This window comes from Vulpes lagopus, chromosome 1, assembly GCF_018345385.1.
Source record: "Vulpes lagopus strain Blue_001 chromosome 1, ASM1834538v1, whole genome shotgun sequence".
In the NCBI taxonomy this organism is placed as follows: Eukaryota; Metazoa; Chordata; class Mammalia; order Carnivora; family Canidae; genus Vulpes; species Vulpes lagopus.
The window spans coordinates 131658573-131681098 of record NC_054824.1 but is presented as its reverse complement, the minus strand read 5'-3'; the positions used below and the strand labels follow the sequence as shown (position 1 = coordinate 131681098).

The following is a 22526-nucleotide window of genomic DNA, read 5'->3' as shown; positions in this document are numbered from 1 at the left end:
TTGCAAATGGTGACTGGGTTAGAAGGACCAGAGATGGAAGCCGGGAGACAGATAAGATGATGTGGGAATCAGAGAGAGAGGAGGGCTGGCATGCGTGGTGGCCTGGAGGTGAATGAAGGAGGGGAGGCAAAGGTGACTCCCAGGTTTTTGATTTGGACAACTGACGTATAATGGTGGCATTTACTGATATGAAAGACGGAGGAGGAACACATTTGAGAAGATCAGGGAGGATGATGAATTCTGTTTTTGCCTTGCTGGGTGTGAGATCCTGTAAGCATCCTGAGTTTTTATCTGGGTGGGGAATTCTGTATCTGGGTATACATCTTTGGTTCCAGGTAACAGAAGCCAGTCTGAAAGTGGTCTGCATGTGGATGGTAGTTGAGGTTCAATGAATTGGAGAAACAGCTGGGGAAAGTACAGACTGAGGAGGGCAGAGGGACTTTGACCAAGCACCAAGAACTCTCAAGTCCAAGGAGCAAGCAGGGAGACCCTGGCTCATCATTCCCAGAAGACCCTCGGAAACATAAAACCTAGGTAGCTGCTGGGGGAATAGAATCATATAACTTGTACTTTGAAAACCCTGTAGGGCAGCCTGGGTGGCTCAGCAGTTTAGCGCCGCCTTCTGCCCAGGGTGTGATCCTGGAGACCTGGGATTAAGTCCCACGTCAGGCTCCCTGCATGGAGCCTGCTTCTCCCTCTGCCTGTGTCTCTGCCTCTCTCTGTCTCTCTCTCTGTCTCTCATGAATAAATACTAAAAAAAAAAAAAAAAAAAAAAGTAAACCTTCTAGTAGGACTAGAAACCCCTTGGTAGAAGACGACGACTATGAAAGAGGACACATGGTTAGGAGAGTGGCGAATAAAAGGGTGGTGGCCTCCCAGATCCCAAGGGAAGGGTTTCAGGAAGAAGGGCTCAGGACAATCAGGACTGAATTTACCAATGGGAAGCCACATGGTGGTGCATCCACCTGCCTGACTCCTTAAAAGAACTTAATTGGTGTTTGAAGTAGATAAATATTTACCGAAAGATTACAGGAAGGGCCAAGAGGAGCTTCTCTGCTCAATGCCTTCAGAGAAGGGTGCTCAGTGTAGGGGCAGGGGAAGAAGAGGGGAAGGAGGGTGCAGTAGATGGCAGAAAACTTTGCGCTGGAAGTAGCGTTTGAACGAGGCAAAGGAGCTAAGTGCATTCCTAGGACAGGAAATAATGAAAGCAAGAGTATGATGAGTTGGAACCACGTGGACTTTTTAAAAAAATTCAGTTTGCCAACATATAGTATCATACCCAGTGTTCATCTCATCATGCGGAGAGGATATTTTAACACCAGTAGGTCATTACTTTCTCCAAAGGAGAAAAGGTGTAAACATTATTGCTAATTTCCCTAACTGTTCTCTCTCACCTCTAAGTCATTCTGTAGCCTATCCTTCAAATACCCGGATTCTTTCCTGTTTTAGAATGCACTAGTTTCAACTAGTTACTGCAGGGGATTTGTTCATTTATGAATTACTTCGTTAAGAACAAAACAAAATTTGTTCCAAAGACTTGCAAGGTAGTACGCCCTGGAAAAGACAAGCGAAAGAAACATAACCGGCCTTCACCTCATAGAACTTACATTCTAGCAGGAGCCAAAGACTTTAAAATAATTTTTTTTTTTTTTTTTACTTATTTATTCACGAGAGACAGAGACGCAGGCGGAGGGAGAAGCAGGCTTCATGCAGGGAGCCTGATCTGGGATTCGATCCTGGGTCTCTAGGATCAGGCCCTGGGCCTAAGGCAAGCACTAAACCGTTGAGCCACCCAGGCTGCCCAGAAGATAAAAGACTTTAATCAAGTTATGTGACAAGTAAAGGGGTTGGGAGCGGGGAGCGTGTCCCATCGAAGTTCATAAGTAGGTTTTAGCTGCAAATTCCCTGAAATCCGCGTATAAAATTTTGTCCACACTGCATACGTTTGGTGTTGGCGGGGGAAGGGTCTGGGGCTCCTAAGAGGTTAAGAACCACTCTACGCCTCCAGTCCCTTTGGGCTCCCAGCCACTAAGCACAAACTTGCTCCGCAAGCCAAGGCAGCGACCCAGGGGAGCCCCAGCAGGGGAGCCCCAGCAGCGTGGCGGTCTGTTCCATCCACCCAGAACACCCAGAACTTCACGTAGACATTAAAAGGTGAACAGGGTTCTGTCTTGAAGAAAGATAGCACGGTCTTTAATTTTTTTAAAGAACCCAGTGTTTGCAAAAAGATCATGAGATGTTCTGTTTCTCAGTCACTGCAAATTTCCAAGCACGTGCTCGGGTTCAGAGCGTCTGAGTAGCAGGGCGCCGACCTGGTGACCCGGTGAAGACACCCTGGGGTGTCGGAATGGACTGCTCCGACCTCCACGGAATGGACTGCTCCGACCTCCGCCTTTTAGATTTGGCCCAAAGTCCGCGACCGCGCTGGGAGTCCAGGCCGGATTTTCGCGCCCGAAGGCGGAAGTAAGGGCGAGCCGGAAGTCCCACAGCCGGCCCGGCGAAAGGGGGGGCGGGGGAGGAGGAAGACTCAGGGTAGGGATGGCGGCTCAAATTCCAATTGTGGCCACCACTTCCACCCCGGGGATAGCCCGTAACAGCAAGAAAAGGCCAGCCAGTCCTTCCCACAACGGCAGCAGCGCTGGGAGTTACAGCGCCAGTAAGAAGAAAAAAGTGTCCGCCTCTAGCTTTACGCAGGTATGCTGTCGCTCGCCGGCGCTGCGCATGCGCGGGGCCGTGCGGGGCGGAGCGCGCGCGCGTGCGCAGAGCCGAGCAGAGCTGGCCGGGCCGGGGCCTAGGTGCCGGGCCTTCCAGGTTCTGGGGGTCTCGCCGCCGGTGGACGCGGTCGCTGGTGCAGATGAAATATTTTTCCTCAACGTGGGCAAGCGGGCGTTGGTTCAAGCACCACACGCGTTGCATTGCCCTCGAGAGCAGGAGAGGTGGAGGTGCTGTTGCCGACTTAGTGGAATGATCATTCCTTCCCGTCTCGTTAGGTTGAGGCCCAGGACTTCTCTGAGTTTCAGGCAAGCACAGGTCAGCGTGCTCACTTTCGTCCTTTCTACAGACGTGTACCGAGTGTCGTGAGGTGCCGAGCGCTCCAATGTCCTACACAGAGGAATACCAAGATGTATTGATACTGATGGCTCCCCTCATTTGTCAGAAAAGTACTCTGCTGACTCTCAAGTTTCCCCATCCCAAAGTGGTTTGGTCTCACTCCATGGAGTTGTTAAAGAGGATTGGATGAGATCATGCCCGGAAGGCCCTGAGCACAGTGCCTGGCGCAGACCTCATGGCATCTGGGTGACCTAGGCCCCACAGTTCCAGCAGGAGTGTTCGGTTAGGTCAGTGTTTTTCTTGGCTCCTGCATTTTATTAAAGCAATAAGAGAGCACTGTCCCCAGTCACTGTTCTAAGCACTTTCTAAATCCTAGCTCATTTAATCCTTTTTTTTTTTTTTTTTTTAAAGTTATCTCTACACCTAACATGGGGCTTGAACTTACAACTCCAAGATCAGGAGTTACACGCCACCGAAGGAGCCAGCGAAGCACCCCTATCTCGTTTGATTCTTAAAATAACCTCTGTGTTTTATCTATTTTTTTCAAGATTTTATTTCCGATAGCGCGCACGCGCGCACGCGCACAAGTAGGGGAAGGGACAGAGAGTGAGAATCCCAGGCTGACTCTGCGGAGTGTGGAGACTGACACCGGGCTGGATATCAGGACCCTGCGATATGACCTGAGCCAATCTCAAGAGTCAGATGCTTAACCCAATGAGCTACCCAGGCATCCCTGCTCCAGCTTTAAAAGGAAATCATGGTGTTAGTTTTAGAAGTTCCTTTTTTCAAGATTTATTTGAGACAGAGAGAGAGAAAACGAGTTGGGGGGAGAGGTGGAGGGAAAGAATCTCAAGCTGATTCCCGGCTGAGCACAGAACCAATGAGAGGCTGGATCTCACAACCCTGAGATCATGGCCTGAGCTGAAATCAAGAATCCCAGGCTCAATGGACTAAGCCACCCAGGTGCCCCTCTTTTTTCTTTTTTTTTTTTTTTTTAATTTATGATAGTCACAGAGAGAGAGAGAGAGAGGCAGAGACATAGGCAGAGGGAGAAGCAGGCTCCATGCACCGGGAGCCCGACGTGGGATTCGATCCCAGGTCTCCAGGATCGTGTCCTGGGCCAAAGGCAGGCGCTAAACCGCTGGCCACCCAGGGATCCCTCTTTTTTCTATTTTTAAAGTGGACATAAGTCACTCGCTTATTCCCTGACAACTATTATAATTTGTGTTTTCTGCGTGGAGAGAGTTTTTCATTATTGTCCACAATGTGTAACATTGTGCGCCCTGCTTTCAGCTCAGAGTTATTTCACGAATCTATGTTGACAGGCTTCTTAAGGAATTAAGTGCTCTTATTTAACCGACTTTATCAAATATTTGGGTTGCTTCTCACAATTCTACTTTAAGTCACCCAACTACACCATTGCAGTTCTAGATTAGGCTCAGCAATTTGATTCTAGAATACTTTTGGATCGATGTGACTGGGCATTTGATTTTCCAGTGACAAGAAAAAGTGCATTTGTCTTTGTGCCCATGCTGTCCTTATTTCTGAGTCAGTTATTCAGGCCGCTATGTGGAGAGACGAAGCCATGTATTTGGTGAGCAGATAGTCGCCATAGGCAGGCCTATGCTGCTTTGACAGGGCCAGGTTTCTCCTCCCTGGGACTTGCATCAGCACTTCTGGTGCTGCAAAAAGGGGACAGCCCTGGTGCTAAGCATTACTTCTTTCCTCTTTGTCAAGTGTTCACATCTCCGGGATGGGGTGGCTCAGCTCATAAAGTCTCTTGGTGTTAACAGTGGCTTTGTAATATGGAAACTGTACATCATTTAAAATTTTATTTTCTTGTGTTCTAGCTTCACGGACTTGATCCTCCCTTTCACTGAAGGCCACTCCCTCTCATCCTATCACTAATAGGCACCAGAGTCCCAGCGGGGCTGCAGCCCAGGGTGGGGAAGAATGAGGGTGTGGTATCATGCAGGGTGGGGTTAAGGAGGAACGGCACAACACCCAGTTCAGGGCCCAGAGGGGGGTGTTCTTTTGGATCCTGGTCTGAGAGGGAAGAGTCCTCACTGTTAAACAGGCAGGATGCAGCTCTGGAATGATGTAGCTCAGTTCTTGTTGGATGGCTTCCTTTCTCTGGCCCCTCTTCACCGTGGCTCCTCCATGGCCCTGCTGACAAGGGAAGGACAGAGGATGATGGAGGGACCAAAGGAGCAGGAGGGGTCCCCTTTGAAACTCAGTGCTTGAGCACATCATCTTCTTTCCCTTGCTGCCTCTTCTCTGGCATGGGGGAATGGCGAGTGGTGATGCAGACTTCTGGCACTTTCTCCCACACCTTCCCCTTCCTCCCAGCAGATGCACCTGTCTGACAGTGCATCCTCTCCCCTGGCAGAGCTCCCAGACCTCCCAACCCACACACACTTGCTGAGATACTTGCTTCTCTTGGTGGCCCCCAGGGCAGCACCACCTCCCCAGTCTTGCCTGCCTTCCAGCGCTTTCCCGTCTCTCCCTGGGGCCTGGGAACGGCCTACATGAAAGAGCGCCCTGATTCCTGCCCAGGATTTCACTGCTCACACGGCCCTTGGAGCTTATCCATGAGGAATCAGGAAGAGGCATCCAGAAAAAGGGGGAAGAGGCAGTCTCTCTGCCCTTCCTGCAGGGGAGGAAAAGCTAAGGCCATTTTTTGAGGATAGTGGCCACCACCTGGGTGGTTTCTGTGGAAGGTTCTGGTATCACTGTCAGTGACCCTGGGGCCTGCTTCTCCTTTCCCCTCTGGGATCTTCCCCTTGCTTCTTTAGCAGCTGTATTTGCTTATTTTCTCTCAGATGGAAACATTATATAAGCAGTCCTTTTCTTCATGAAACACTACAACAGTAAAGTTGCAACTTAAGTGTATCTGGCCCTGGGAAACCTTTCACTTTGCCTATTTGGCCTGAGCTGACCCTAGCAATCTGGCTTTTTTGTTCTGAGGAGAAGCTCCTTGTATGGTTCTTAGGGCTGTCTCTCTCACGTACTTGAGGCCACCTTTCGGCCAGCTTCCTCGTAGTCCATGAGTAGTCCTGTGGCCACCCTAATGAAGCACTAAATTCCTTGAGAAAAAGACCACTTTGCTTCTTCTGACACTGGCCAGTTTCCTGAGACCTGCTCATCTCAGGTTCCTACGACCAGTGAGCTAGGCTTCCTCCTTCACTCCTGAACTACAGCCTCTTGAAAGAACAGGTGGCCACTCTTCCTGACCCGCATGCCAGCTATAGTTTCCTCTGGAGGTCCGTGGAGCCCTTGGCTCATTCGCTGTCAGGCTAGCAGCTCAGCCTTCCCCAGGGAAGAGGTTTCTTTTGGTCACTGTATTTTTTTTTTTTTAATGCTCTAAATATTTCAGTGTGGATTGCTTAAAACCAAAAGCATTCTCATACGTCACAATAGTACAGCCATCAAATTTAGGGAATTAACACTGAAGCAACACTGACACCTAATACATAGACTGGATTCTTGTCTTTGGTCGGGTCCAGGATCCAATCTAGGATCATATATTGGTTTAGTTGTCATGTGTTTTAGCTTCCTCTTGTATAGAACAGTTTTTTGGTCTTTATCTTTCACGACCTGACACTTTGGAAGAGTGCTGGTCATTTATTTCATAGAATGTTCCTTAATTTGGGCTTGTCTGATATTTCCTCATGATCAGATATGGGTAATACATTTTTGGCAAGAGTACAGACGTGACGCTGCCCCTTCTCAGTGATCATAGCATGGCACATGATGGCCATATGTTCTGTTATCACTAATGCTGGCTTTGAGTACTTATTAAGGTGGTGTCTTCCAGGTTTCTCCACTCTAAAGTTATTATTTTCCTGTTTGTATTAAAGTATCCCGTGAAGAGATACTTTGAGACTAGCTTAATTCATTCATCCATAAATTTATTTGTAACTGCTTTATTGAGTTATAATTCACATATCATAAAATTCACCCTCTTAAAAAATGTACACTTCAGTGGTTTGCAGTCACTACCATCTAATTTTAGAATATTTCCACAACCCCAAAAAAAGAAACCCTCTATTAGCTGTCACTCCCCATTCCCCCTTCCTCCCAGCCCTGACCACCTCTGATCTTTGCTGTAGTTACCTCATGCGAATGTAGTCATATAATATGTGGTCTTTTGTGTCTGCTTTCAGTTCTCATAATATTTTCTTTCTTTTTTAAGATTGATTTATTCGAGAATGGAGGTGGGGAGGAGCAGAGGGAGAGCAAGAGAGAAACTCAAGCAGACTCTGCTCTGAGTATGGAGTTCAACGTAGGGGCTCGATCCCGTGACCCCAAGATCATGACCTGAGCTGACATCAACTGTGCCACCCAGGTGCCCCTCAGTTATCGTAATATTTTCAAGGCTTATCCATGGTATAGCAAGGATCAGGACTTTATTCCCTTCTCTGGTTAAATAGTATTCCATTGTGTGGATTTACCACACTTTCTGTGTTCATCAGCTGATGGACATGTAGGTTGTTTGCACATCTTAGCTATCATAGGAAATACTTCTTAAAAAGAAAAAGGAAATACTTCTATGAATATGCACACATTTTTGCAGACTTAAAAAAATTATCTCAGGTATATACTTAGGAGTTGAATTATTTGGTCATATGATAATTCTGGGTTTAATGTTTTGAGGAAACACCAAATTGTTTTTCAAAGTGACCTTACCCTTTTCCTTTCTCACAAGCAATGTGTGAGGGTTGCAGTTTCTCCACATCCTTGCCAACATATTAGTGTCTTTGTGGCCATCCCAAGTGATATCTCATTGTAGTTTTGATTTACATTTCCCTATAACTAATGATGTTGAGCATCTTTTATGCTGGCCATTTGTAGATCTTCAAAGAAATGCTTATTGAAATCTTTTGCTCTTTTTTTAAAAGGGAATTTTGTTGTTGTTGTTGGGTGCTAACAATTCTTTATATATTCTGGATCAGTGTTATTTATTTTGTTTCTCAAATTGTCCTTAGCTAGTAGGAACCTCTTCAGTCTGGCTAGAGTCCTTTAATAGACCCCATCACTTTTTGAGAGCTGTTTTGCACTGAACTGTGTCCCTTCAAGATTCACCCCAGTAGACCTCAGAACATTACTATATTTGGAGATAGGGCCATTACAGAGGTAAGCAAGGTTAAATGAGGTCATAAAAGTGGATCCCTAATCCAATATGACTGTTGTCAGTATAAAAGAAAGAGACACCAAGGAAGGGGGTGTACAGAGGAAAGGGCAAGTGAGGACACAGCAAGGAGACAGTCGTCTACAAGCAGAGGACCCAGGCCTCAGGAGAAACCAATCCCGCTGACACCTTGGTCTGGATTTGTAGTTTCCAGAACTGTGAGAAAATACATGTCTGTTGTTTAGCCCACCCAGTCTGTGGTATTTTTGTCAGCGCTGCCCTAGCAGACTGATAGAGCTATTTTCTTTCTCGAACCACAGCACCCATTCTGTACTTTCCTGCCCAGCCCTAGAGCCAGCTACTTTTTAAAGGATCAGTACTTCTTGGAGAATCACATTTAGAAACCAGGATCTGAGCATAGGTTTGCCTGTTGTTGTTTACAGCTGTGTCCAAGGAGAGAGCTAGGAAGGAGACGGGTGTGCTCCCCCCACCCCCCCCTCCTCTCTGTATCTGTTTTTCTGCCTGAGCAGAAAAACCATAAAAAAAAAAAAAAATAAACAGTAAAGCCGTGAGCCCATGCTGCTAACCACTGATTTCAGTCCAGTAGCACGGCTTCACTCTAGCCTTCCCTCATTCCTTATGTATTCCTCAGAATACACATACGGTAGATTCTGATCTAGTTAGATGTGGGGAGAAAGAAGACCGAGCTGGATGGGCAACTGCTCTGTGCATTCCCACTCCCTGAGTCTCTCTTCCCTCGTCTGCTCACCTCTCTCTTTTGTCTCTCCTTCTTCTGGTCTCTTGTTCCCTGTTTCACAAAGCTGCTGTTTTTCCTTGACTAAGACATAAATACAAACTATCAATCATCTATCTAGTTTATAATAGATATTGGTCTTAAAATGAGTCAACACAAAATAACATTGATAGCAGGCTAAAACTACACATGGTCATGTTGGTTATTGATTAAATGTGATGGGGAAAATCAAATTTTCCCCATCAAATTTGGCCTCACGGGATACACATACCTGGCAGAAATGCCATGACCATGAAGGAAACATTACCAGGGCAAGAAAAGTTATGTACAAAATGCTAGATCTTATCTTTGTTATAAAATTAAAACTGACATGGACTAATCCTGATGAAAATAATCTCAGTAAAGCATAAATGAAAATGGGAAAATTGGAAACTATTTGTACCATATAGAAAATGACTCGATGGCTTTTGTGCCAGAAAATACAAAATGCGGGAAGGAGGGGTAGTGAAAGGTAAGGGTGGAGAGGAGGCCAGGATGTGTTTCTCATCTCCAGGTCATTGGGACCCACTGGCCTGCTATAAAGTAGGGGAGCCCCGTCACCCCATCAGGCTTTCATTTAAGAATGCCTCACTGTGCTGGAGAGAAGGAGTGGGCAAGTTGTGCCCCACAGAGCCCCTCTGAGGTAGCGAGCTGAGGAAGCTGCCAGATGAGGGCTGAGGGCTGTGGGAAGGACTCCAGGGAGAGGGAGGGAGGAGGTGAAAGGAAAGAGAGCAACAGGAACACTTCTGGCTGCAGATGGTGGGAAAAGGTTGAGAAATTGGAGGCTTCTTAGTTCTTACAGGGTTGACATTGAGCTGGGCTTTGGAAGAGAAAAAAGTTAGGAAAGATCATGAAGCGTAGGGGGGGATAGGTAGAGGAGCATGCCAGATGGATGAGGTGGTGTGGACAGAGGAGGAACACAGGCTCACGTGCAGAGACCCTGGCAAAGCGTCTGGGAAGGTGTTTGAGAGGAGACCATTCAGAAAACTACTGCAGCAAAGTGACTGGCCTCTGTGGCCCATGCTGCTGGGAGTGTCAAAGAAGGCAACCATTTAGGAAAATGAGTTGGCAGTTTCTTATAATGTTAAATACGCACTTAGCATATAGCCCCACCATTCCACTCCTATGTATTTACCCAAGAGAAGTGCAAACACAGGTCCACACAAAGCCTGGTACAGAATGTTCACAGAAGTGTTATTTATAATAGCTGAATACTGAGAATGCCCCAGGTGCTCATCAACAGAAAATGGATAAACAAATTGTGGTATATCCATACGGTGGAATACCACTCTGCTGAGGGCACACAAATATGGTCAAACAGATTACTGACCTCTGCAACAACATAGAGAAATCCCAAAAACACTATGCTGAACTAAAGAAGCCAAAGACAAGAGTACATGCTGTCAGATTCCATTTGTATGAAGTCTGAAAATAAGCAAAAGTGACATGGTAGAAATCAGAACAGCGGTTGCCCCTGATAATGGAGGGTACTGACTAGGAAGGGGCATGAGGGTACTTTCTGGGATGATGGGGATATTCTCTATCTCGATAGGGACATAGGTTAACCGAGTGTAAAGATTTGGCAAAACTCATGAAACCTACACTTAAGATCTGGGTATTCCACTGTATGTAAATTATATACCAATTAAAAATAATTTATTGCAGTCTAGGAAGACTGGAAATTATGTTAAAAATCAGAAGTGATTTTTTACTTTGGTTTATTTTTTCTTGGTGATGATTAACTTGACAGGTTTTTTTGTTTTAAAGCATTTAGCCTGCTTGTCGGGGTGCAGCCCCTGACCAGTGGCCGCCCAGGCTCCTCTCCCTCTACTCTCCTTCCTACGAATGCTTATGTCCTGTTGCTCCCTTGAAGCATAAGGGCTGGAGCCCGGGTTCTCTGGCTGATGACACCCTTACAGGGGCTGGCCCTTTTTTTTTTTTTATCTCAATGTTTTAAGGCACAGTTTGACAAGATCAGGAGGAGCAGGGAAGATGTGTTGCGGAGATGGTGAGGACTTTGGAATTGGCCCCACCTGGATGTGAATCCAGAGGTAATCACTGTGTGGCCTGGAGCCCATACCCCTGAGCCTCAGTTTTCTCTTCTGGAAACCAGGGGTAAGAGCAGTTGTCAGAGTTCAATGAGCGGCTTTGGTAGGACAGCCATCCCTACGGCTTGGCACATGGGGGAACCAGGAAGCGAGGCAGCTGGGGCCTAGCTGTCTCTCCTGTGGCTTCCGCACAACAGGTAGTGCTCCCAGTCTGGCGTGCCCTTCTCTGGTGCAGGCCACCCGCTAGGGCTCTGGGGGCATTGTCTTCCTTCACATGTCCTGTGGTATCATCTGTCTTGTCAGGAGCCAAGTTAGAGAGTTCACCTAGAAGAAACTGACCTCAGACAATCCTTATTATTTTTTAAGGGTATCAGCATGGAAGCCATGAGTGAGAATAAGATGGTGACCTCTGATTTCAGCACAGGACCTATGGAAAAAGCTGCCAAGCCATTGCCATTTAAGGATCCAAACTTTGTGGTAAGCTTCGAGGTATTTTATAAATTAAAAAAACAGCCACACCCCAGCTTCTGATCCTGCTGGGCCTGCAGCCCGGTGGCACTGATGTCCTTTCTCTGTCAAAGTCACCACCTTCTCTGCCTTGGGCTGTTAGGAGAGGGTGGAGGCAGAAGGAGGGCCCTTCTTGTTGCTCACCCAGTGGGCCAGTTCTCCCTGGTACAACTGGTTAAAGGATACTATTTTGAGAGCGGGTCATTTCCATGATTGCTCACCATCCCTTTTCATTGGTCTTATGTAAGTTTTAGATGAGGCTTAAAACAATGAACTAAAAGAGTTCTCATTAATTTAAGTAAATCTAACTTATGTTGCAGTAAAGCAGAAGTAGGCTACTCTTCCTTTCATTCTCAAGAGCTATAGTAATTACAGAGATTCATATTATGTCATTAGAAGTTTGTTTTTCATCAGTTTTAAAAATATAGTATTACCAATGCCTGCAACAGATTTTGGTATTCTTTTCCATTTTATTTTGTCATTTTTATAGAACAAAAAAGAAAAGAAAATTCCAGAGGGCTTGCCATGCGATGATTGAGGCTTACTTGGGTTTTCCAGGAGCTCCAGTAATTTGCAAGGCAGTGACCTGCCCTCAGAAGGGCAGTTGAGGTGTGATCATGAGTTTAAATCTAACTTTGTAATAAATTTAAAGTAATGGGAAAATTCATAAGTGAATTCTATTTAGTCCCAATAAAGGATGTGACTTTCTATGAGCAGGTAAAAAAAGGACAACCACCACCACCCTTTTATTTCTACTTCATGATCAGCTACCTCATGGGTTTTGATAATCTGAAAGTTTATGTCAGATGAAAGTGTACAGTGTAATTCTTAAACAACAACCGTTGGGGGTACAAATGAGCTCACAGAATGAGGGGTGTGTTACAGTGATGAATAAGTATCATTCAGATCCTGAAATGGCAGGCTCCACTGATTTTTGTCTCTTCTGATGCACGTCTCCAATCCCAGCACTCTGGCCACGGCGGTGCAGTCGCTGGCAAGAAGAACAGAACCTGGAAGAACCTAAAACAGATCCTCGCTTCTGAAAGGGCATTGCCGTGGCAACTGAACGATCCTAACTGTGAGCTGTCTAGAGCTTTCTGTGTGTGTATAATGTTCAGAGGAGGAACCGAACCTACCTACGTTACTTGCCTGTGTTTGCATTAACATAGGAATCAGCTTGTGGTTCGGAGCTGGGAGAGTAGCATCCACATTGGGGGGAGGGAGACAATGTAGGGGGGTCCCCACAGCAGGATCTGTGCTGAACCTGTTTGTGTTGGCCCCGGGCTTGTGGCTGTTAGAGGCACCACTGACATTTCAATCTACAGGAAAAGGTCCTGATACAATACTACTGGTGTTTCTGTGAGACAAACTTCTTATTCCAGAGTCTATTCTGAAAATTTATTTCCAAGAACTGGGTTGCCCAAGATATAGGAGGGTTTCTGACCACCATCTTAAAGGCTGACCCTGTTTTACTGTCTGTACCATTGGTCGTCAGAGTAAATGCCTTATGCTGCAAGATCTTCACAGTTGTGTAAAGCACTGTTAGATGTTCTGTTCAACCTCACTGGAAAGTACAGGTCAAAGTTCCTCCATGTCCTGTCCTGCAGCACATCTCTCATGAGGGTGACTCAGATGGGTGACAAGTGAGCTAGTCAGTAGTCTGGGTGTGGACATTCCGGTGTCCGGACGCTCAGATCCCATTAGTGGGTTGTCTGGCATCGCCCACAGTCTGTGCAGCCCTCAACAGTGAGAGTGGCCTGTGGGCAGATGAGCTTTCCAGTGCTTCTGCTGGAGTAGAGGGGCCCCAGGACAGGGCAGAGCTTGCTCCAGAGCCTGCACCTGGTCTGTGACATACTGTGTTATTTCCCCAGAGAATTCTGTGAGGGCTTAATCACAGAATGAAAATTTCAGAAATATTATTGAACAGCATTTTAGGAGAAAAAAAGAAAGGGATCTGAATATTTTAAAGCCAGCTTATCTTATTTTTTTTTCCTCTCCCTCCAGACTTCAGTATTGATGCTCCTCCCTCCTTTAAACCAGCTAAGAAGTATTCTGATGTCTCCGGTCTTCTTGTGAGTATAATTACATCTCTAGGTCTCATAGCATTGAGTTGAAAAGGAGATTTCACACTACTCTTTTGCCAGTGTTGATATGCAGACCCCGCCTGGAGCCTGCATACTCTGAACAGGTGATAGGTTTGTGGTGAAACACACACACTTATTGTAGAGTGGCTGCAATCTGGGGCCTCCGTGTGAGCAGCTCGGAGGGCAGATTGCTCCAGAAAGTGGGAGACCTGGGTTTTACCGCCCCTTCCTCTGCTTGTTAATACATGAGAGAATATGAAAGAAACAGTTCCTTTTTTTACTACTGAAGTGTAAAAAATTTCTCATATTTTAGAGATGATTGTACTTTAAAAAATATTTTTGAACCAAAATGAGGCACTTCACTTTCCAAAACTCAAATCACTTAAATGCTTTATATTTTTATGAAAATGTACAGCTCTAAACTTCTGAAAAACTGACTAAACTAATGATACACATTTTATGCTGGGAAAGATGTTTTTCTTATATTTTTGACAATAATGTTAGTTATTCTTTCTGAATCAGTTGTATGTTGTAGCTTCTCCTCCACGCAGTGCACACTCGTTGTATGTCCTACAAACTTTTTTTTTTTTTTTTTAAAGAAGGTTTCATGCTCAGTGTGGAGCCCCTATGTGGGGCTTGAACCCATGATCCTGAGATCAAGACTTGAGCTGAGATCAAGAGTTGGACACTTGACCAACTAAGCCACTCAGGCACCCCTGTACTTGAAACATTTTAACATAGACCCTTAAATACAGAGATTGTAAAAAACAACAGGGAGAGTAGAAGTACTTTAACATGGCATGTGCGTGCGTTCACCTGTGTGTGGTAGGTTCTTCTGCCATCCATTCAGGGCAGGTATCTCCTAACCTCGGAGGGGACTTCACCTTTATGAGCAGTGTTGTAGTCTTACACTATCTTATCTCCTGCCTGCCAACAGTCACCTCGTATATTTGACCCATTTTAATAGTTGTTTATAACAGGAGAGCTAGTCTGGCAGCCCCAGATGGACATTTCTCCTTGTAGAAGCCATGGTTTATGGGCAGACTTAGAGGGTGGTCTCTTAGGAGGTAGCTTTATCCCCACCAGGGTAGCTCATCTGCTAGTGCAGTGGCTTACACACATGAGGAGGCATGAGAATCATCTTGAGAGGCATTGTTCCAGGCCCCTTTATGCCCTGGGCAAGGACTTGTCATGTCATACATAACCTAAGCCTCTTACCCACTGTATGTAAGAATTAAGAAATTTTGGTTTTTTAAATTTTTTAAAAATTTTATTTATTCATGAGAGACAGAGAGAGAGGCAGAGACACAGGCAGGGGGAGAAGCAGGCTCCATGCAGAGAGCCCAATGTGGGCCTCGATCCAGGGTCTCCAGGATCACACCCTGGGCTGAAGGCAGGCGCTAAACTGCTGAGCCACCAGGGCTGCCCAGAATTAAGAAATTTTGAATATACAAAGAACTCTACCAAATCATTGAAAGACCGTCCCATACAAGGACTGACTAAAAGGATATGAAGATAGTTATAAGGAAGACATATAGATGACAAAGAAGTAGATATTCAGCCTTACTGATAATTAGGAAAAAGACTCAACAGGGAAGAAATGAAGATGTTTGATTATAAACGTCATCAACATAGAGAAACAGAAATCCTCATACACAGCCCTTTTGAGGTGGGAATAGTCTGGATTCTCTGGAGGACATTTGGTAGTACCTTTTGAGACAGAAAAGCTAAAGCCTGTGACCCAGCAATTTGCCTTCTAGGCAGCTCCCTAGAGAAATAGTGTGTACAAGGATGATGAGAAAATGGGATTATGAGCAAAATATTGGAAAAAAAATAAAGATCAGGGGGTGGAGGTGTTCTCATACCAATCTGTGAGCTTGATGAATACGTAACAACAGGGGTAAACTTGCAAGATGTATTATTTACTGAAAGGTGCAAAGCAGCATAAGCAGCATGGTATCACTAAAGCAAAAAACAATATACACAAAAAAATCGTAGGTAATTTCTCTGGGGTGTTTATATCTGTGTGTAAGGGTATATACAAATGAGGTCTGGAAGGGTGCCTGCGTACAGTGGTTTCCTCAGGGAGAGACAAGGACTTCTGAATGGTAGATGGTTGGAAAAAGGGACTTGAGGCTTATTCATGACGTTTTCTTTCTTTCTTTCTTTCTTTCTTTCTTTCTTTCTTTCTTTCTTTCTTTCTTTCTTTCTTTCTTTCTTTCTTTCTTTTTTTTTAGAGGAGAATATGTCCATTTGTTACTTGTGTAAATTAAAGTTGCATCATTAAAAAATAACATCCAGCTCATGCTTACACTGACTCACCTGTTCTCGGCTGGCCAAATGGCTGTCCACTGTGCGTGGGCATGGCAGGAAGGCATTCGGGGTCACACCTGTGTTTAGCCCTCGTGACAAAGCTACGGGAAGTGCCGTGGCTCTGGGTAAGATGGGGAGAGCAGTGAACCCTGCCTGTTACCTTGCGGCAGGGGAGGCCTTAAAGCTGTTCACTGCTGCCCTGCGGGAAGGCGGCCCTTGTTTTATTCAGGCTCCAGGGATGGAATCCAGGGGAGGGAAGACTGGAGGAGTGCAGTTTTTTACTTGTTCAACTCTGGGGTGTCATTGGCATCCTCCCTCTGTTCAGAATACTAGGTCAGGTCTGGTCTGTGCAAGCTTTTGTTGGTGCCAAAACAGCTCTGTATCATGCCTTATTTCTTCAGCCTTCTTGGCACTGAGGCCTGAACTTGGGCGGGCTGGCTCTGTACAGTTTGGTGGTAAGAGTGAGGCAGCCATGGAAACAGAGCCAGGGCAAAGCCGGTTCCTATCTGGAGGCTGGATGATCAAAGCCAGCCACAGGGACCTGCAGCCATGCTTGGAACTGCCCGGGAGCCTCTCCTGCCAGTCAGTCCATCCAACTGCCTCGTGGCCAGGAGTTCTCGAAAGGGACTTGTTGCTCTTTTTCCGTGTAAGCCTCTTTAATGTTCCTGTCATTAAAGGAAATGTGGGACAGAAAGGCAAGATCTAGACTAAGCTGAAGGACCAAGGTTTTATTTTGTGGAGAGCTTTAATTAATCATGAGGACTAATCTTTCCCTGATGCACAGACGGTAACTACCTTAGGGAGATCCCCTGAGGCAGAACTGAGGGCTCTGTAGGCTGTGAGAGCCCTGTGACCGAGTTCCTCTCAGCTGTTGCTGCTTCAGCCTCCTCTCCCTTCTTCAGTGATGGCACTGCCACTGGCGGGGTCCACACAGGTGATCAGCACTGCAGCACACTGCCTGCCCTGGAGTACCCGGCCATATCTGTCTAGACTTCCATGTCATCTTTAATACTTTTTTAAAGGGAGTTCCAACTGATTCACCCTCATGTTTTCTTTTCTTTCTAAAAATTTTTTTATTTAAAATTAAATTTGCCAACATATAACAGTCTGTGCTTATCCCATCAAATGCCCTCTTCAGTGCCCGTCACCTAGTCACCCCATCCCCCCCACCCACCTCCTTCCACAATCCTTTGTTTCCCAGAGTTAGGAGTCTTTCATGGTTTGTCTCCCTCTCTAACTTTTCCCCATTCAGTTTCCCTCCTTTCTCTTATAATCCCTTTCATTATTTCTTATATTTCCCATATGAGTGAAACCATATGATGATTGTCCTTCTTTGATTGACTTATTTCACTCAGCATAATACCCTCCAGTTCCATCCAACCCTCATGTTTTCTGTTTCAAAATCTGTAGAAGCCTTCTTTAATGTTCCTCTCATTAAAGGAAATGTGGGACAGAAAGGCAAGATCTAGACTAAGCTGAAGGACCAAGGTTTTATTTGTGACTTGAGGTATACAGTAAGTGAATTTTCTTCATTATGCACATGGGGAAAACAGACCAAAAGAGAATTTTGATAGGTCAGTGAGAAGTGAGTTTTATTTTCTGTGATTGTCCTGGTCGTTTGTTCGTTCATTCATTCATTCATCACTCATACAAACACTACCTGAAGGCCAACTGTGCACTCTGCATTGTACAAGGAGCAGCGATGCCGATGCCGTGATAAGCAAACCACAGCGTTCCTGTCTCCTAGGACCTCTCAGCCTAGACTTTACTCAGAGTCATGCAGATAACAAACGTAAAAGCAAGAGAGATAAGCATTCCACAGGAGACAGATATGGGGAGAGTGGGAGGTGGGGAGCAGATAAGGCTTCCCCATGAGATGACTGGGGGCTGAGCCCTGAAGGATGAGCAGGCAATTACGGATAGACTGGGCCCTCCCCAGGAAGGGGCGAGTGGGGTATGAATGCAGGGGGGAACTGAGAGCCATGGCAGCTGAAACCAGAGTGGGGATGTGTGGCTGAGAAAAACGCCTGGGAAGGAGGAGGGCCCAGGCCAGCTGGCAGAGTCTGAGGAGGCATGCTGAGGACTTGAGATGACCTACTGAGATTTCACACCAAGGAATGACATGACCAGAAGTGCTAGTTGTGAAGATAACCTTGGTTGCAGTTGTAGGGTGGCGGTCCCTTCCACCGGGAGAGTGGGGGTGGGTGGCCCATCCAGCACTGTGATGGAGCCCAGGGAGTGGCATGGGGAGGGTGAGAAGGAGGAGGAGCAGGAGAGGAGCAGGCAGGGGTGTAACAGGGTGGGGCAGGTGTGCCTTGCCAGCCTCTGTTCCCTGCCTTGGGGGAGCAGATGGGAGTTTGAAGACAGGGACCAGGGATCATCACAAATTCCATTTTGGCCCTGTTCCCTTGGAGCCCTTGTAGCACCTACCAGAAGAGTACTAGTGTATGATGTGGTTACTCCTCTTCCTCCTGTCCATACCCTGAAGTATTTCTCAAGTCTGGGAAGATTAACAAGTCTTTGACAAAAAGAGCAATTTAGGGGCACCTGGGTGGCTCAGTGGTTGAGTGTTTGCCTTCAGCTCAGGTCGTGACCCCGGGGTCCTGGGATCAAGTCCCACGTTAGGCTCCCTAAATGGAGCCTGCTTCTCCCTCTGCCTGTGTTTCTGCCTCTCTCTCTCTCTCTGTGTCTCCCATGAATAAATAAATAAAATAAAATTAAAAAAAAAAGCAATTTAGTGTTCTTGGTGACAGAGTAAGACAAAATGAAGATATCTCACTTTAAGTAAAATAGAAAAAAATTTTAAACTTGAAACATTGACCACCACCACCACTGTACTGCCTTTCTCTGCCTGTTTCCCACCCAGGCCAACTACACCGACCCCCAGAGCAAGCTGCGCTTCAGCACCATTGAAGAGTTTTCCTATATCCGGAGGCTGCCCTCTGACGTCGTCACTGGCTACCTGGCCCTGAGGAAGGCCACAAGCATCGTTCCCTGAGCCTTGAGAAATGGAGATGAGGTGGAAATCTGTTTCAAAGGCAAATTTTGGACTCATGGTTTTGTTTCATGGAAACAAACTCATTCTGCTGTCAATCTGGAAATGTCAGTGCTGTGCCTTGGAAAGAATGTTTGGCTTTAATTTCAGGGTTGTTTTTTTTTTTTTTTTTTCTTTTCTGTGTTTTCCCTCCAAGTGTGATATTTCCTGTTGAATTAAATTATACTTCAGTTGTTGCCTCAAGTAAAGTTGTTTGACAAGAAAATACAAAATTGTGCTTTTCACTTAACCCATGTACATTCCCGAGTTTTTGCTTCAACATTGTAAACCCTCTTATAACACATTTAAAGACTGTACAGTGAACCCTGACAACAGGGCTGGATTATTCCTAGTCCCAGTGACTCCTGCTTTAGAGCAAGTTAGCTTTTCTTTTTGATCAGAATGCTTAGAAGAGGTTCCAAAATTGGGACTGGAGAAGAAAGAGCTGCATACTCGCCCTGTTGCACTGGGCCTGCCTCTCTTCCCAGCCTCCAGAACTGAGAGACATGTGTCTGTTATGGAAGCCACCCAGTCTGGAATTTTGTTATAGCTGCTTTTGCTGGATAACACACAGCCCCAGCCCCACTTCTGGAGTATGAGGCGTGAACACTTCTTCCAAGAAGGGCTTTTGTCTTAGAACAGGATGCTGCCCCTTTGACAGAAGCCTGCTCTGGAACAGCAGTCTTCTCATAGGAGGAGAGCAGGGGAGAGCGTGGAGACATACTCTGGGCCTCTGCACCCACTCCCATATCTCTTCAGGAACAGTGGAACTAGACCCTGAGGCTTCTGGGCCTGAGCTGTCTCTGCTTTGGGGCATTAGGAGGCCAGGTGCCTTTTCTTTCTGAGGGAATGCCCCTCCCGCAACCTCTCCTGGCTTAGAGAAGAGAAAAACAAAGCTGGGAGAGCAGCCTGCTGGGCAGGTGGCAGCCTCCTAGAACCTGGCTTCCTTTTCTTCGGTACAACAGCCCCTATGTCACCCCAGTAAACCAGTGGTGAGAGTGGAAAGAGTGCTGGGTGGCTCCCTTCCCATGGAAAGGGACTAAGGGAGGGCCAGGAGAGGTAGGACCCTTTCATAAGTTCAGGCACCCTGAACATTTGAGCCTCTGGTGCACGGATCCTCAAACCTGAAACCCAGTGCTAAAACTGAAGTTCTCTGAGTGACCAGAGGCTCCCACTCTCCACTCTTGGGCTCCCACTCTCGCTCCTGCACTTGCTGCCAATAGTCAGCCTCGGAAAATCCTCCAGTTTCCCTTTTGGTGGAAATAAGGAGTAAGTGAGCCAAGGGTCCTTCCTGTTTCACTTCGACCTTCTATTATACAAAGAAAACTTGAGGCACGTCCACTTCTTTTCCATGAAGGCCCCCAGGTGGATAGTGTCCCACTATCCAATTTTAGCCATTTCTAGAAATGGAAGCTCTAATCATTTCTAAGACTTACTGCTGGGTGCTACCTCAGCCCTAACTGTTGAGCCTCTCCTGGGACAGGGTTCAGGATGAAAGAGAATCCCTGCCCCGTGCGTGTCCATCATGGGGGCCCACAGACTGGTGCTCCTGCAGGCCTCAGGGCTTCTGGGGTATGTGCACATGCACACATGTGTGCTGTGAAACCTCTGTCACGGTCACCTGGGACCCATTAAAAAGCAGATTCCTGGGCCACATGCTAGACTTCTGACCCTAGCAGGGAGTGGGACCCAGGCATCTGCATTTGACAAATAGCTCAGTATGAATTTGACGTGCAGAAGTGTGAGAACCACCACCTTCCACAGGCGCAGGGAAGCATATGTGCCGGACTTGGCTCCCTTCTTTCCTGTTCCCCTGCCAGGCTTTCCTTGCCAGGCCCTGAGCACAGGGCTGAGTTCCAAAGATCAGGTCAGTTCACCCTGAGCAACAGGGGTCCAAGCTGAGCCAAACTAAGCTTCAAGCTGTGAACACTTCCAACAAGGAGTCCAGGCAGGTAATTTTGTGCTGAAATAGTCCTGTTGTCCATTCCTGGCCCAGAGGTCTCAGCCTTGGCTACCCATCAGCATCCCCTCTGTTTTGGGGTAGGGTGGGGTGGGTAGGAAGATAGGGCGAGGTATAAAAATACCCAGAGATTCTGATTCAACTGGCTTGAGTTGGGGTCTGAACACAATATTTTCAAACTCCCCAGGTGATTTTTTTTTAAAGATTATTTATTTATTTATTTATTTATTTATTTATTTATTTATTTATTCACGAGAGATACAGAGAGAGAGGCAAAGACACAGGCAGAGGGAGAAGCAGGCTCCATGCAGGCAGCCCGATGTGGGACTCCATCCTGGGATTCCAGGATCACGCCCTGAGCCAAAGGCAGATGCTCAACCATTGAGCCACCCAGGCGTCCCTCCCCAGGTGATTCTAATGTGCAGCCAGTGCGGAGAACCCTTATTGCTCTAATTACAAAGTGGATATTTCACATGGGGTGTTTTTTTTTTTTTTCTAAGATTTATTTATTTATTTGAGAAGGGGAGAGAAAGTGCATAAATACAGAGGGAGAAGCAGGCTCCCCACTGAGCAGGAAGCCAGATGCATGGCTGGATCCCAGGACTCTGGGATCATGACCTGAGCCAAAGGCAGATGCTTAACCTACTCAGCCACCAGGTGCCCCTGGGGTATGTTTTATAATCCACAGATCATCTGGCTCTTTGCAGGGCCATGGGGAATGTGTGTGTGTGTGTGTGTGTGTGTTTAGGATTCCTTTTCACACAGCATTCTAGCCCTGGAGATTCCTCCCCTCTTCTTTCTGGTCCTGTTCCTACCCGACTTCAGGAACACATCACCTCCTGCCTGGACATTTTCAGTGTCCTCCTAACTGCCCTTTCCAGTGGTCTGATCCCCACCACTCTGCTTTCCCCTCCTCTGGCAGAGGGTCTTTCCTCAACTTTGGATGAGAACTTGACTTTGCCCATCATGGGATGTCCACAGGTGATTTGTCTCAGATACCTTGTCAATTCTGGCATTGGCCTGTAGTATACAAAGGATACTCTCAGCCCTTTAGAAAAAGAAAGCACTAGCTGAAAAATCAGATTGTTTTCATAAAACTAAACCGAGGTTCAATCTGTTCTGAATGGAGTTTGACTCTTTCTCAGTATCTCTCTGATACTTGTCTTCACTTTAAGAGGAGAACAATCTATTACTGCACATAGATTAGAACCTCTTATAATGTTGGAAAATGCTCTCTAGAGCGCATGTGGATGAGAGGGACCCATTTTGCTCCTGTCTCCCAAGTTAAAGCATACATTCATCTGGATTTTGAATTTTGTTTTATAATTGGGCCAAAAGTGTTTTCAATGAGAAATCTTTTATTTCTGAATCCATGGCCATTGGAAAAAGACATCACACTCTGGATGCTGCTTCCAGTGACCTATAACTTAACTTAGTAAAAAGGATAACAAAGGAAATGGATGAAGAACCTGACCAAATAGGACAGGTACCTTGGGGAGAGATTAGAATGATGTCCTCTTCCAAATACATGAAATGATAACTGTTATTTAAAACAATGTTCTCTCTGATAGGAAATGTGTAGGCCTCATTTGGATACTGATTCAG

The 22526-nt window shown here is 46.2% G+C and overlaps 1 protein-coding gene across 5 annotated transcripts; it reads left to right on the top strand.

Moving 5' to 3' along the window:
- Positions 1-2474: 2474 nt before the first annotated feature.
- INO80C (INO80 complex subunit C) lies at positions 2475-19188 on the top strand. Of its 5 annotated transcripts, XM_041742594.1 has the most exons (6): positions 2916-3030; positions 10934-11026; positions 11390-11500; positions 12497-12608; positions 13535-13602; positions 18794-19188. In XM_041742594.1, exons 3-6 carry the CDS (start codon positions 11399-11401, stop codon positions 18923-18925), a joined length of 414 nt encoding a protein of 137 aa, XP_041598528.1. In that variant the 5' UTR covers positions 2916-3030; positions 10934-11026; positions 11390-11398; the 3' UTR covers positions 18926-19188. The 5 variants fall into 5 exon arrangements, with proteins under 5 accessions (XP_041598507.1, XP_041598517.1, XP_041598498.1 ...); XM_041742573.1 differs by lacking the exons at positions 2916-3030; positions 10934-11026 and adding an exon at positions 2475-2694; XM_041742564.1 differs by lacking the exon at positions 10934-11026 and having other exon boundaries at positions 2773-3030.
- Positions 19189-22526: the final 3338 nt, after the last annotated feature.